The following is a 13,244-nucleotide window of genomic DNA, read 5'->3' as shown; positions in this document are numbered from 1 at the left end:
ACGGGAAGGGAGGGCGTTAGGCACACAGATGTAGATGAAAACAAATACCAGTGTTGTTAATGGGAAAAACAAAACCTCAGTTGCTGTCGTGGATGCATCAACCGTTTCCATGACACGCAATGTTGGGCAGCTCGTTCATTATGATTGCATGACGCAGGGATTATAATGACATACCATACACTCTCTCTCTCTCTCTCTCTCTCTCTCTCTCTCTCTCTCTCCCTCCACCTGGCCCCTACCTGTCGACTGTCACTTGTTAATCTCCGTGGCCATTGTGCGCAGGAAATAGGTTCTGCGTCCAGCTGTTATTGGTGCGACTTATTGAATAGTGGCCATTATATCGCGGGGGGAGGGGATGGGGGGGGGGGGAATGAACAGGCAACACAGGACAGGGAATAGTATGGGGCGAGGGAGTGAGGGTAAGGGGTATGAGGAAGCAGGGGATAAGGAAGGGGGTAGGGGGATGAAGGGAGGGGAGGCGTAAGGGGGGATAGGGAATAAGGGGAGGAAGGGAAAGGAGAAAGTAAGATTAGCAGGAAATGAAATAGGATTGGTATATAGATTAGTGTTTGAGGGGGAGTGAATGAAGAAGAGAAGAAAAGGGAGAGAGAGAGAGAGAGAGAGAGAGAGAGAGAGAGAGAGAGAGAGAGAGAGAGAGAGAGAGAGAGAGAGAGAGAGAGAGAGAGAGAGAGAGAGAGAGAGAGACTGAATTTATGTATATACCTGTTTGATGTTATTTTCAGTAGGTTTTCATTTTTAATCATATCAGGGAACAAAGTAAAACATGGATTAGCTGAATAAACATAACGGCGACGGGCGACACACACAAAAAAAGGCACATTTGATCATCATGTAGTTGTTGTTGTTGTTGTTGTCATCGTCATTATTACTGCTTACCTTTCCTCGTGCAGACCGTAACACCCACGCAAGAATTTTATTAGTAGCAGATGACCATTATTTTATTATTATTATTATTATTATTATTATTATTATTATTATTATTATTATTATGTGAGTTGTTGATTTTGTTCCAGTAATATTAGTGACAGCAAATGGAATAGTTGTTTTTATTGTTATTCTTGTTATTATTTTTTTTGACACGTGACCTCTTTTCTCTCCAGGTGGGTGGTGCCTACGAGGACATGGCGGGCCCCCAGGTGCCCCCCCCCCACACACACACACCCCAGCCTCTCCTCCCCCGGGGCCCAGGGACGACGGGTGAGTGTTACGTAGCAATACAATTATCCACATAAATACACCCTTTCCTCTCTCTCTCTCTCTCTCTCTCTCTCTCTCTCTCTCTCTCTCTCTCTCATCATTATTATTATCACCATCACACTTGTATTTTTCCCTCGCGCCCTTCCCTCAGAAACAGACAACCCAGTAGTGATTCCCATTTTCTGTGGCGGCGGGGGGCGGGGCGGGGCAGAAAGGGGTGACTGCCTCAAACCATTTCCCTCACCCCGGGCGCCCATGCAAGGGAAATGGGCGCGTGTCTGGCCGTGTCAGGCGAGAACTGGACACGCCCCTCATTGTGCGGCCTGGCGGGGGGCGACACGAGGAGTCACGGTGGGGAGGAAAGGGGAGGAATCGAAGGGGAGGAAGATGGGAGAGGGAGAAAATGAGTTGGGAAGATAGGAGGGAGAGAGAAAGAGGAGGAGAGGAATCGAAATTGAGGAGGAAGGGAGCGAGGAAGAGAGGAGTAGGACTGGGGAGAGGAAGAATCGAAAGGAAGGAAGATAGAGAGGGAAGAAAAGGGAGGGAGCAGAAATAGGAAAAGGGAAAAATCGAAGGGGGGATGGAAAGAAGGGGAAGAAAAGGGAGTAGGAACAGGAAAAAAGGGAGGAATTGAATGGGGTGAAGATAGGGATGGAAGCGAGAAAGAGAGAGTAAGTTCAGGGAGGAGAGGAATCAAATGGAATGAAGAAAGGGAGGAAAAGAGGGAGAGAGTGATAACTGGGAAGGGAGGAAGATGGGAAGGGAAAGAGGGAGAGAGTAAGAACAGGGAGAGGTGGGGAGAATGAGAGAATTTGTCTCCTAACGTTATTACTTGAAGATAATGCGAGGAAGGAAGGAGGGAACGAGCCTGGCACCAGTTACGTACACACACACACACACACACACACACACACACACACACACACACACACACACACACACACACACACACACACACACACAGTACTGCCTATCACGAGAGCTTCCAGATGCTTTAGCTAGACCTCCACTTCGAAAAAAAAACCTGATTGTGAATTAAAATGGTAAATAATAGCAGTCGATTTGGCCAATCAGAGAACGGAAAGTGATGATTAATATGGAAGGGAGGAACGAGAGTGAGGGGGAAGGAGATGTGATTGAGAGGAAGAAATGAAGGGAGGAAAGAAGAGAAAAAAATAAGTACAATGAATATAGGGAAAGTGTTAATAATGGACTGCAGTGCTGTATAACTATCTTCCGGTGATTTAAGTGGAATTGTCTCGCAAAATTGGCTCAGTTGTATGAGCGTAGATGAATTAAACCTACGCATGTGTTAACCCTATTTTCATTTGTATTACTCATCCATGTTTATTGTCACAGAAGACCATGAGTGTTTGTTCGTGTGTGTGTGTGGGTGGGTGTTGGAGGGGGGAGTTGAGCAAAGGCGAAATATAAAGAAAAAATACTTGACATGAAGATCTGAGGTGAGGGGAAAAAGGGGGAGTAAATGTGTCTTAGGAAGGATGTGAGTATGTCCGTAGGGGCGTGAGTGCAGTGAGTAAGCCTGAGTCTGTTGTTGTTGTTGTTTTATATTTGCCAGTTCGTTGACTGGATGGGCTGTGTATAGAGCCCTTCAGAGGTTACGATGTCGCCGAGCTGTGTTCGCCGTCCTGACCCATGGGGAGTCAACATGTGGAGTGTGGTGGAGTAGTGACCATGTGTGTGTGTGTGTGTGTGTGTGTGTGTGTGTGTGTGTGTGTGTGTGTGTGTGTGTGTGACAGTTGGCGTGGGAGTGCGGTGACGTGTGTGTTGTTTTGATCGTGGGGGTCACAAATGTACACAAACACACATATACGAGTAGAGAGAGAGAGAGAGAGAGAGAGAGAGAGAGAGAGAGAGAGAGAGAGAGAGAGAGAGAGAGAGAAACAACATCTAGCCATAAAGAACAAGAAAATAAATGGATGGAATATAATAGATTCTCATTCTGTGTTCAGTGGAAATTAGTATTATTTTTCCCTTTTCTTGGATTCTTTCCAGCTTTTTTTTTCTTTTTGATGTTTTTTTTTCCCTCCCCTTTCCTCTCCATATATTTCTCTCTTTCCCTTTTCCATTTCCCTCCTCTTTCCTTTGTCTTTATGTCTTTTCCTCACTTCGTTTTCATTGCCTTCCCTTTTTATTGCTTTAGTCCTTTTCTTCCCTTCCTTCCATATTCTCCTTTTTCCTCCTTTTCCCTTCCCTCCAATTCCTCTTCCTTATTTCTTTTCTTCTTTGATGTTTTCCCTTTCCCTCTCCGTTCCTCTCTATATATTTGTTTCCTTTCCTTTTCCATTTTCCTCCTCTTCTCTTTGTCTTTATCTCTTTTCTTTACTTCGTTTTCATTTGCCTACTTTTTTTATTATTTTTTTTCCTTCTCTTTCCTTCCTTTCATATCCTCCTTTTTCCTCCTTTTCCCTTCCCTTCAATTCCTCCTCCTTATTTCTTTTCCTTTCTTTTCTTTTGATGTTTTCTCTTTCCTTCCCCTTTCCTCTCCATATATTTATCTCCTCTCCTTTTCCATTTCCCTCCTCCTTCCTCTATATCTCTATCTCTTTTCCTTATTTTCTTTTCATTTCCTTCATTTTTTTATTATTTCTTTCCTTCTCTTCCCTTCCATTCATATCCTCCTTTTTCCTCTCTTTCCCTTAACTTTCGTATCCTTCTTTCTCCTTCCTCTCCCTTTTCTTCTCTTCCCTTTCCTTTTCATCCATTTTTTCCTCTCCTTTCGCTTCTTCCATCCTTCCCTTTCCCTTCCCTTTCATATCCTTCTTTCTCCTTCCTCTCCCTTCTCCTCTCTTCCCTTCCCTTTTCATCTATTCCTTTCCTTTCGCTTCCTTCGTCCCTCCCTCCCTTTCCACAGTCCCATCCCCATTATTTCACACTGCATTCCTCCTCCTCCTCCTCCTCCTCTCCCTTCAGTTCACTCCCTTCTTCCCTAATTCCCGTCTTCCTCAACTTTCCTATTTTTTTTCTGAATAATCTTTACCGTCATTGTAATTCCCTTTCTGTTGCCTCTTTTCTTCCATTCCCTTCCTCTCCTTAATTTTCTCCCCCACTTCACCGCCCCTCTCTCTCTCTCTCTCTCTCTCTCTCTCTCTCTGGTGATGGTAATGGTGATGATAGTGGCGATGGAACGTGATTTTGGAGGGAAAGAGGAGGAAGAAAGGGTGATGAAGGGAGAATGCAAGTTCCGGTGGTGGTGGCGGTGGTGGTGATGTTAACGATGGTAGTGATGGTGGTGGTGGTGATGGTGATGGTGGCCAAGTAGAAGAGATGTATGTGATGAAGAAGGGGAGGGAGAGGGAGTAAGCGAAGTTGGGAAGAAGAGAAAGAAGGGTAGTGAAAATGAAGGCAGTCGGAGAGAAAGAAGATAGAGATATATAAATAGAAAGAGAGAGAGAAGTGTAGGGAAACGAAGGTGTATGTGAGGAAGATGAAAGAGGAATGAACGTATATGGAAAAGAGAAATGGAGGAAGTATTAGTTTCTGACTGGGTGGAAAAAAATACAGGACAGAAACTCAGAAGAACAGGAAAGAAAAAATAGAGGAAAAAGAGATGTAAAGAGGAAAGAAAGAGGGAAAAGGAGGAAAAGGATTAGAAAACGAGGAAAAAAACGGTGGAAGAAAGAAGCAAAAAGTAAAAGAAATAACCGTTGGAAAGAAAAGGGAAAAGCTAGCTGGACGGTGAAGGTATATAAAAGGAGACGAATGAATGAAAAGAAAAAAAAAGGGAAGACAAATAGAATGAAGGAAAGACGCAGGGAGGTAAAGAAGGAGATATAGATGGCGGCAAATATAAAGGATAGGAGGTAGAAATAAAGATAGAGAGAAGGCTAAACTGAAAGAGAGAATCGAAGGGAGAGAAAGGTGAAGGGGAAGATGATTGAGTTGAGAGGAGGGAGGAAGGGAAGAGGTGTGAAGTGAGTGAGGAAGGGAAGGAAGAAGTGAAGGGAAGGAAGGAAGAGAGGAACTAGAAGAGGGAAGGGAGATAAGGAACGCAAGGAAGGGAGGGAGAGAGGGCACTGAGAAAGGAAAGGAAGGGTAGGAACTAAGAGATTGAGGTAAGGAAGGAAAGCAGGGAGGTAGGGAAAGAGGGAAACGAGGAAAGGAAGGAAGGGAGAGAAGAAAGGAAGGAAGGGAAGGAAGGAACGAAGGTAGGGAAGAAGAGAATAAAGGAAGGGAGGGGAGGAAGGGAGGTGCGTCGGCAAGGCGATATCAGAAGCGGGGACAATGGCCGGGGACAAAGGCTTCGTCACTATCGGTCTCGGGGATGCAAAACTGTCGCGGGGCGGTGATGGATGGCCGCCGTGACGCCATCTATGTTCCGATAACCGCATTAGTGGGCTGACACGCTGGCGGAGGCTGGGGGGAAGGTAGAGGACTGGCTGGCTGGATGACTGGCTGGCTGGATATCGTGCTGGTTGGATGACTAGCTTGCTGGATCTCTTTCTGGATGACTGACTGGCTGGATGGTTGTCATTCTGTGTGGTTGACTGGATGGATCTCTTTCTGACTAGCTGACTGGATGGCTGGATATCGTGCTGGTTGGATGACTATAGCTTGCTGGATCTCTTTCTGGGTGACTGACTGACTGGCTGGATGGATGGATGTATTTCTGGGTGACTGGTTGGATGTCTTTTTGAGTGGATGACTGGCTGACTGATTACTTGGATGACTAGATAGCAGGGTTTTGAGGTGATGGAAGGCTGGATTTGTGGCTGAGTGACTGGTGGCTGAAAGAGGTTACATGGATGATCTGCAACATGGCTGGCTGGATGGCTACGTGGCTGGTTCGTCGGCTATATGGTTGGGTGACATTCTGGGTGGATTAATGGTGGACTGGTGGCCTTGTTGGTTGTGGGTTGAATTCCTGGGTGGGTGACTGGATGGGTTTCTGGTTGCCTGGTTGTATGGCTGTCTGGATGGCTGTGGCTGGGTGACTGGCGGGCTTCCTGGATGTAAAGGGTGTCTGGTGGGGCGGGTCACTGTTACCTGGGAACAAAAAACTTTATTAGTTATCATTATTTTTATTATTATCATTATCATCATTATCCTTGACACGTGGAGATGAGGAAAAAGTGTGCATCCAGGTCATGTACAATAGGTAATGATGTTTGTAATAACTGAATAAAAATAAATAAATAAAAATGAAAGTGAATAATCAGTCTCACTATTTTTTAATGTGATTTTTTTTTCGTACCTGAGTTTTTGTTGTTGTTGTTGTTGTTGCAGTTTTTTATCATATTTTTTAAGTTATTTTTTTGACGAATGTTGCAAAAGATAAAAAAATAGCAGAGAGAGAGAGAGAGAGAGAGAGAGAGAGAGAGAGAGAGAGAGAGAGAGAGAGAGAGAGAGAGAGAGAGAGAGAGAGAGAGAGAGAGAGAGAGAATCACATCTACTTTAAACTACGTAGTACATTTTTTCCCATCTATTCTTTCTTTTTTCTTCTGTTGATAATAAAAAAAAAAACCTTCGTCATGATCTTTTACCCTTAACCCTACTCTCTCTCTCTCTCTCTCACACAAAGGGGGAGCGGGGAAGGGGGGGTGACACGTCTGTTCCGAGATGATTAATTACCGAAAGAGGAACAACGATAGCGCTGAATTAACCCGACCGAGAGAGAGAGAGAGAGAGAGAGAGAGAGAGAGAGAGAGAGAGAGAGAGAGAGAGAGAGAGAGAGTCATTATTGGTGAGGAGAGGGTTGGAAATAATTGATTACGTAAATGATTAAAAGAAAGTAAGCTGAAAGGGTTAAAGAGGATAAGTCGGCTAGAAAGACCGTCGACCAAAAGAGGATTGAATAAAGAGATGATGAGACTTAATGCTGCTGCTGCTACTACTACTACTACTACTACCACTACTACCACCACTACTACTACTACTACTTCTACTACTACTACTACTACTACTACTACAATTACTACTAAAAACCACTACCACCACCATCTCTATCACTACTACTACTACTACTGCTAATAATAATAATAATAATACTTTTACTACTACTACTACTACTACTACTACTACTACTGCTATTTTTGTATGATTTATATGCCCATCTTTCACTTTCTTTGTCCTCTCTTAATATATTACATCGGTGCCAATCGTTACCTTTTCGAGAATTTCTTTATCAAAACAGCACCAAATCAAAGAGTCTATTAGCAGAAACAAATTCCCAGTACACACACACACAAAAAAGTTACTGGCAGTGAAAATGGGAAAGAGGAGAGGGATCGAAAGAAAACTAACAAATATGAAAAGAGAATCTATTCGCGCGTGAAGTTAATAAAGTAATACAAAAAGAAATAGCAAGGATAACAGCCGCTGGGGTATAACACGTTCGCAGTCTCCCCGTTGACGAAAAGTTTAATTACTTCTTTACTTTGATACCGGACCCAGCCAGGAGGTGTGTGTGTGTGTGTGTGTGTGTGTGTGTGTGTGTGTGTGTGTGTGTGTGTGTGTGTGTTTTATTGTAGCATTCTCTGAAACATAACTTCTTTTTTATACTTGGGTGTTTACTTTGCCAATTTGTGGAGCTGGATTTGATTTTTGAGATTTGTGATGTTTTTTTTTTTCCATATTCATTTTCTGACCTTAACATTTTCTCATTATGTTACACTTGAGGAGAAAGAACAAATAAGAAGTGACTGTATTATTATTATTATTATTATTATTATTATTATTATTATTATTATTATTATTATTATTATTTTTATTATTATAGAGATGTGTGAATGGGACAGTGACGGTAAAGTAAGAAGGACGGAAAAAAGGGGGAGGAGATTCATATATGTCACCAACCTCCATATCCCTTGTTTTATTTTTGCATCCCTATTAGCTACGAGGCGACCCATTAACCCAGTGATCTAATTAGTGGGCAAAAGGACTAAGGAAGGAGACTGCAGGGAAGGGGGGTTAAGTAGATGTAGGTAGGTATGTTGGTAGATGGGAAGGTGGGGAATGGGTGTTGGATGTTGACGAGGAAAAAAATTAGGTGGAGGAATGAAGAGGGAGAGGAACGAAGGATGGAAGTAAAGAAGGAAGGAAGGTATGTGGATGTTAACGAGGAAGAAGAGTGGGGTTAAGGAAGAGGGAGACGAAGAAAGGAAGGACATAAAGAAGAAAGGAAGGCATGGGGATAGAAGCGAGGAAAAAATTCGGTGGAGAAAGAGGGAGACGAAGAAAAGATGGGAATTTGAAGGAAGAAAGGTATGGACTGAATGATAAGTCAGGATTCAGGTCATATGGTATATCGTCCTTGTTAAAAAGATGTAGTGGGAGAAAAGTAGAGATTAAGAGAAAAGTTATGGGGGTGATGAGCGGACGAAGAGGGGAGAGGGACTACATTTGGGGTGGGAGAGAAACGTGTGGAGGAAAAGAGAGCAAAGAGGGAAGGAAGGAGGAAAAAGTATGTATATAATTTCACATTGACAAACACGGAGACGGGGACCGAGAATAAGAATCACCGGAGAAAGAGATAACAAGGCGATGACCAGATAAGAGAGAGACGGAGAGAAGGAAAAAAAGGGAGGAAGGGAGAAAGAGAGGGGGAGGGATGGAGGGAGGGAAGGGGGGAGGGATACAGCCCGGACCTCCCCGTCAGAAGCAGTCATCCTCCGCTCTCTGATAGGAAAAAATTCTAATTTTCCTCCTCTAAGGATAAAAAGACAAAGTTTTTGAAATGAGAAACTTTTTGAAAGGCCGGGAGTTTCTTCATAATTAAGAAGAAGAGCGGAGCGAGTTTTTATCTAGCTCTGCTTTGCATTAAGGGAGAGCACTTTTCAGAAGCCAGACGCTCATTTTGGTCCACAAACTTACCAATACGTTCCGACCTTGATACAGCGAACATGCCATGCCTTCCTTCCCTCCTTCTTTACATCCTTCATCCCTTCTCCTGCCTCTCCGTTCCCTTTACCAGCACCAGCACCACCAGCACCACCAGCACCTAGCAAACCCACGCCCATAGTTTCTTGTCTTGTTGCTTCTTTTATGATTTCTCTGTTTGATATACTTTCTCTTCATCATTCGTCTCCTCCTCCTCCTCCCCCTCCTCCTCCTCCTCCTCCTCCTCCTTAGCGTTCCAATTATCTCTTCCACACACAGAGTAATAGTTTATCTTTCCTCACTCCTTTCCCCCTTCACCCACACCTCCGTACTGCCTCCCTTGCACCTCCCCCCTTCCCTCCCCTCCCCACACACACTGATGTCTCCTCCTCCTCCTCCTCCTCCTCCCTCGTTGCTTTATGTCGCAGGCAATCACGTCGCCACCCTTATACTCCTCTCATCTGAATCGTCTCGCCAATTACTCCATTCGAATCTTTCAACCTCTCTTTTCAACTCCCTGAATATAGTACACACGTTCGATCCCCCTTCATCCACCACTTCCTTAATTTACATGTTCTCTTCCAGTTTTGCCTTCCCTTGGTTTTATATGTAGCTTCCCTGTTTTTCTTGCTTGTTTTTTTTCTCTCTCTCTTTCTCCACTATGTACATTCACGCGCTTCCAATTTTGCCTTCCTTCGGTTTTATATGTTGCCTCCCTGTTAAATTCTTTCTTGTTTTTTTTCTCTCTTTCTCCACTGTGTACACTCACGCACTCTGCTTCTTCTTAAACAACTTCCTTTTTTTTAAAGTCTCCCGTAAATGAAAAGTCTGCGTTAATTTTCTCTTGCCAACGCTTCGTCTATATTCCCTTTCCCTCAGACACAGTACCTCGCCTCTGAACACAACTCTCGTATTCAACATTCTCTTTCCTAGATCCGTTTTTCCGCTCTGCATCCTCGCATCCGCATCTTGCATCCTTTTTTTACCTGCTTTCTCTGCTCTTTGAACCCCCGCCACCTTTCCCCCCTTCTGCATTTTCCCCAAGTACGGACTCAAAGGCTAATGCGACGGAGATGAGCACCGAGGCAACGCGTAGCTATGGCATATGCACTCATCTATACTACTTCTGCTTCCTCTCCTTTCTCCTTGTGCTTCACCGTCAATGTATAGATTTTATCCCGTATCGACCCCTCTTTCGGCCACCTCCTTGGATTCTTTGTAGGAGCAGCGAGTAGCGGGCTTTTTTATATTATTGTTTCCTTTTTTTGTGTGCCCTTGAGCTGTCTCCTTTGTTGTAAAAAAAATAAAATATATTCTCAGACGCTTTTGGCTGTTACATCAACACACTCCAAAGGCCACAAGAGAGTTCAGTAGTGTTCTCATGTGTGTTTCTCGCGTTCATGGTGCAGAAGGCTTGTCAAACTATCTCACATCTCAAGGCTCATAAAACTACCCATGGAAACCCCCCCCCCCCTACACACACAGACACAACCACTACGGAAGCCTTATCAAATGTGGATGTGTAAGTCGCGAAGTGTTTGGGAATATGGGTCCTTGGGTTCATGCTTTCGGGAAAATAGAACGATAAACTGAATGATCTAATGATGGATATTCCTCCTTCCCACATAATTATAGGAGAACATACGTCGTTTATTAGTTATCTTGTGAGTATATAGTACAGTACTGGGTTATGGTGTTGGTGGTATTGGCAGTGGTGTTGGTGGTCGTGTGATGGTGGCGGAGGTTCATACTACAGGTTAAGTTAGAACAGTAAATGGAAAAATCAAATGTTAGGTGTTCCCATTAACCATCTTGCGATATTAAGACAACACTGGGTTTTGGTGTTGGTGGTAGTGGTGGTGGTGGTGGTATTAGTGGTAGTGGTGGTGTTAGTGGTGGTGGTGGTGGTGATGAAGGATGTGAGTCACGAGTCTTGATAACAGTGGCAGGAAAGGGAGGGAGAGAGGGAGGGACGGAGGGAGGTGTGACTGCGGTGGAGGGATGATGATGGAGTATGTTGGAGAGAGAGAGAGAGAGAGAGAGAGAGAGAGAGAGAGAGAGAGAGAGAGAGAGAGAGAGAGAGAGAGAGAGAGAGAGACACACAGAGAGAGAGAGAGAGAGAGAGAGAGAGAGAGAGAGAGAGAGAGAGAGACACACACACACACACACACACACACACACATCACTCCCAGTGTTTTCCGTTCTCCGCAGTCTTCCTCTGTTCTGTTTGAAGGTGTGTCAACGCGGCTGTTCAGGTGTGTGTGTGTGTGTATGTGTGTGTGTGTGTGTGAAGTAGGCCTGATAACGTTACTGTTATGTTAGGAGGCCATGATCACGTAACCCATGTCTGTTTAATCCTGGGGTTAATCTGCACCCATGCTTCTTCATAGGAAAGGACAATCATAACGAACAAACCATCCCATAAGAATAACATGGGAACAACATAATCTCATAGACTCGCAGTGAATCGCCAGAGTAATCGTAAGTACGTAAAATTCAAAGTTACGATAAGAAAACTGGTTATTTCCCCGCAGTTATTTATGATCATATAATATTACAGAGTATACCCCTAAATTTTAGAAAATGCAGTGTGGCGCAAGAGAAATGTGTTAGTGGGTAAGGTGAACTATAATATACTGATCACTATATCCTATTTTATTTGTATCAAGGTAACTTCACCCCCTCCCGTGATGACGTCCAGATCCTTCACAAGATTCCTGTTTCAGACGAGACTGGACAGAACTTGTTTAGTGAATAGATCTTGCATTGCACTGCGTCGCTTTGTGAGTGAGTGTGTGTAATCCAGCAGGTACCCTCCTGACATGGGCAAGTGCTCTTTATCGTCGATCTATAGGTACTGTGTGTGTGTGTGTGTGTGTGTGTGTGTGTGTGTGTGATCCTCCACCATGATGGCCCCGCCCTTCAGGTTCGTGATGGTCGTGTCCTGCTCCGGGTGCCTGGTGGCGGTGGGCGTGCTGTTGGCGGCATCACGGCGGCCTGCGCTCTCCGACACCCTTCCTTCCACGGACTCCCGCAGCTCCTCGTCCCTGCAGGAGGCCTCCACGTCTCCTGCCCCAGTGAGCTCGTCCCCCGAGGACTATGAGTATAACTATGACCATGACCATGATGCACACTTTCACGCGTATCCGAATATCACGTTTACCCGGATTTTGTTCTGGTGCGAGTATCTGTTCTCCGCCCGCTTCGGCTCCTACAGCGGCCTCGTCCACACCATGCTCTTCAGGAACACCTCCATCTTCGTGGTCGGGGAGGAGAGATTCGTCCATCTCTGCCGGGAGTACCATATTCACCGCAAGTGCGAGGAGAAACCGTTCATCACGTCTTGTCTGGGTGACGATGTTGTCTTCCTCCACGACCACGGCTGCACCAAACCCTCGCCACACGACGCCTACTTTGACGTGCTGCTGGCGGCGACGCTGCTGGAGGATGACGAGGCCTGCTTCGAGGCGGTGTGCGGCGGGGAGGTGCGGGTGGTTATGCGCGAGGTGGAGGGCCTCACCGTTCACTTGTTCAGTCCAGTGACCCAACACGGCGCCTGCCACAAGTACCTGCTGCCATATTACCCGGCCCAGGACAGACTCACCTTGACCATTCGTAACGTGCACTGGCCTTCGTGCTTCGCCGGCTACGAGGTGGTGTGGTCACTGGAGCCTGGGAGTGATGGCGGCGGTGGTGGTGGCGTGATCAAGACCTGGAGCTACCTTCCGCCGCACTGCCGCGCCCTCGAGCACGTGCTGGCGGTGGTGGTGGGGCTGGTGGTGGTGGGCGGTGTGGCGGGGAATGTGCTGGTGCTGGTGCTGTGTGCGTGGAGAGGCCACTTCACAGAACCCTCGACAGTACTCTGTGTGTCCACGGCAGCAGCGGAGTTACTGGTATGTGTGTTCGTCCTCGCGCCCGCCCTCCACGCCCACCTCAGGCCCATGCACGACGAGGCGCCGGCGGATGGCTCGTCCCTAAAAGTTTCCGGGGGTGCAGGCACTCGGAGGCTGCTCGACGTTGGCTTGGAGGAGGTGGAGGGAGGCTTTCTTATGTTTTCGGCACACGTCCTCAACACAGGCCTTGCGGTGTCCCTGCCCACCGTGCTGCTCCTCGCCCTGGAGCAGAGCCTCGCCGGCACCGGCTGGTCACTGCAAGAGGAGCTGACGTGGCGCCGCACGCGAGGGTTT

General features: G+C 45.9%; 1 protein-coding gene across 4 annotated transcripts in view; it reads left to right on the top strand.

The window, feature by feature from the left end:
- Positions 1-1,125: 1,125 nt before the first annotated feature.
- Positions 1,126-13,244, top strand: part of LOC126999863 (uncharacterized) — a 13,176-nt gene continuing 1,057 nt past the window's right edge. Inside the window, exons 1-2 of one of the 4 annotated variants that reach the window (XM_050862941.1) lie at positions 1,126-1,218; positions 11,984-13,244. The exon at positions 11,984-13,244 is cut by the window's right edge and continues 1,057 nt beyond it. In XM_050862941.1, the coding sequence (XP_050718898.1) occupies positions 11,991-13,244 (1,254 nt within the window). In that variant the 5' untranslated portion in view covers positions 1,126-1,218; positions 11,984-11,990. The other 3 variants (XM_050862940.1, XM_050862939.1, XM_050862938.1) reach the window with 3 other exon arrangements.

This window comes from Eriocheir sinensis, chromosome 17 (genome assembly GCF_024679095.1).
Source record: "Eriocheir sinensis breed Jianghai 21 chromosome 17, ASM2467909v1, whole genome shotgun sequence".
In the NCBI taxonomy this organism is placed as follows: Eukaryota; Metazoa; Arthropoda; class Malacostraca; order Decapoda; family Varunidae; genus Eriocheir; species Eriocheir sinensis.
The sequence above is the reverse complement of the archived record's forward strand: the minus strand, read 5'-3'. Positions and strand labels throughout refer to the sequence as shown.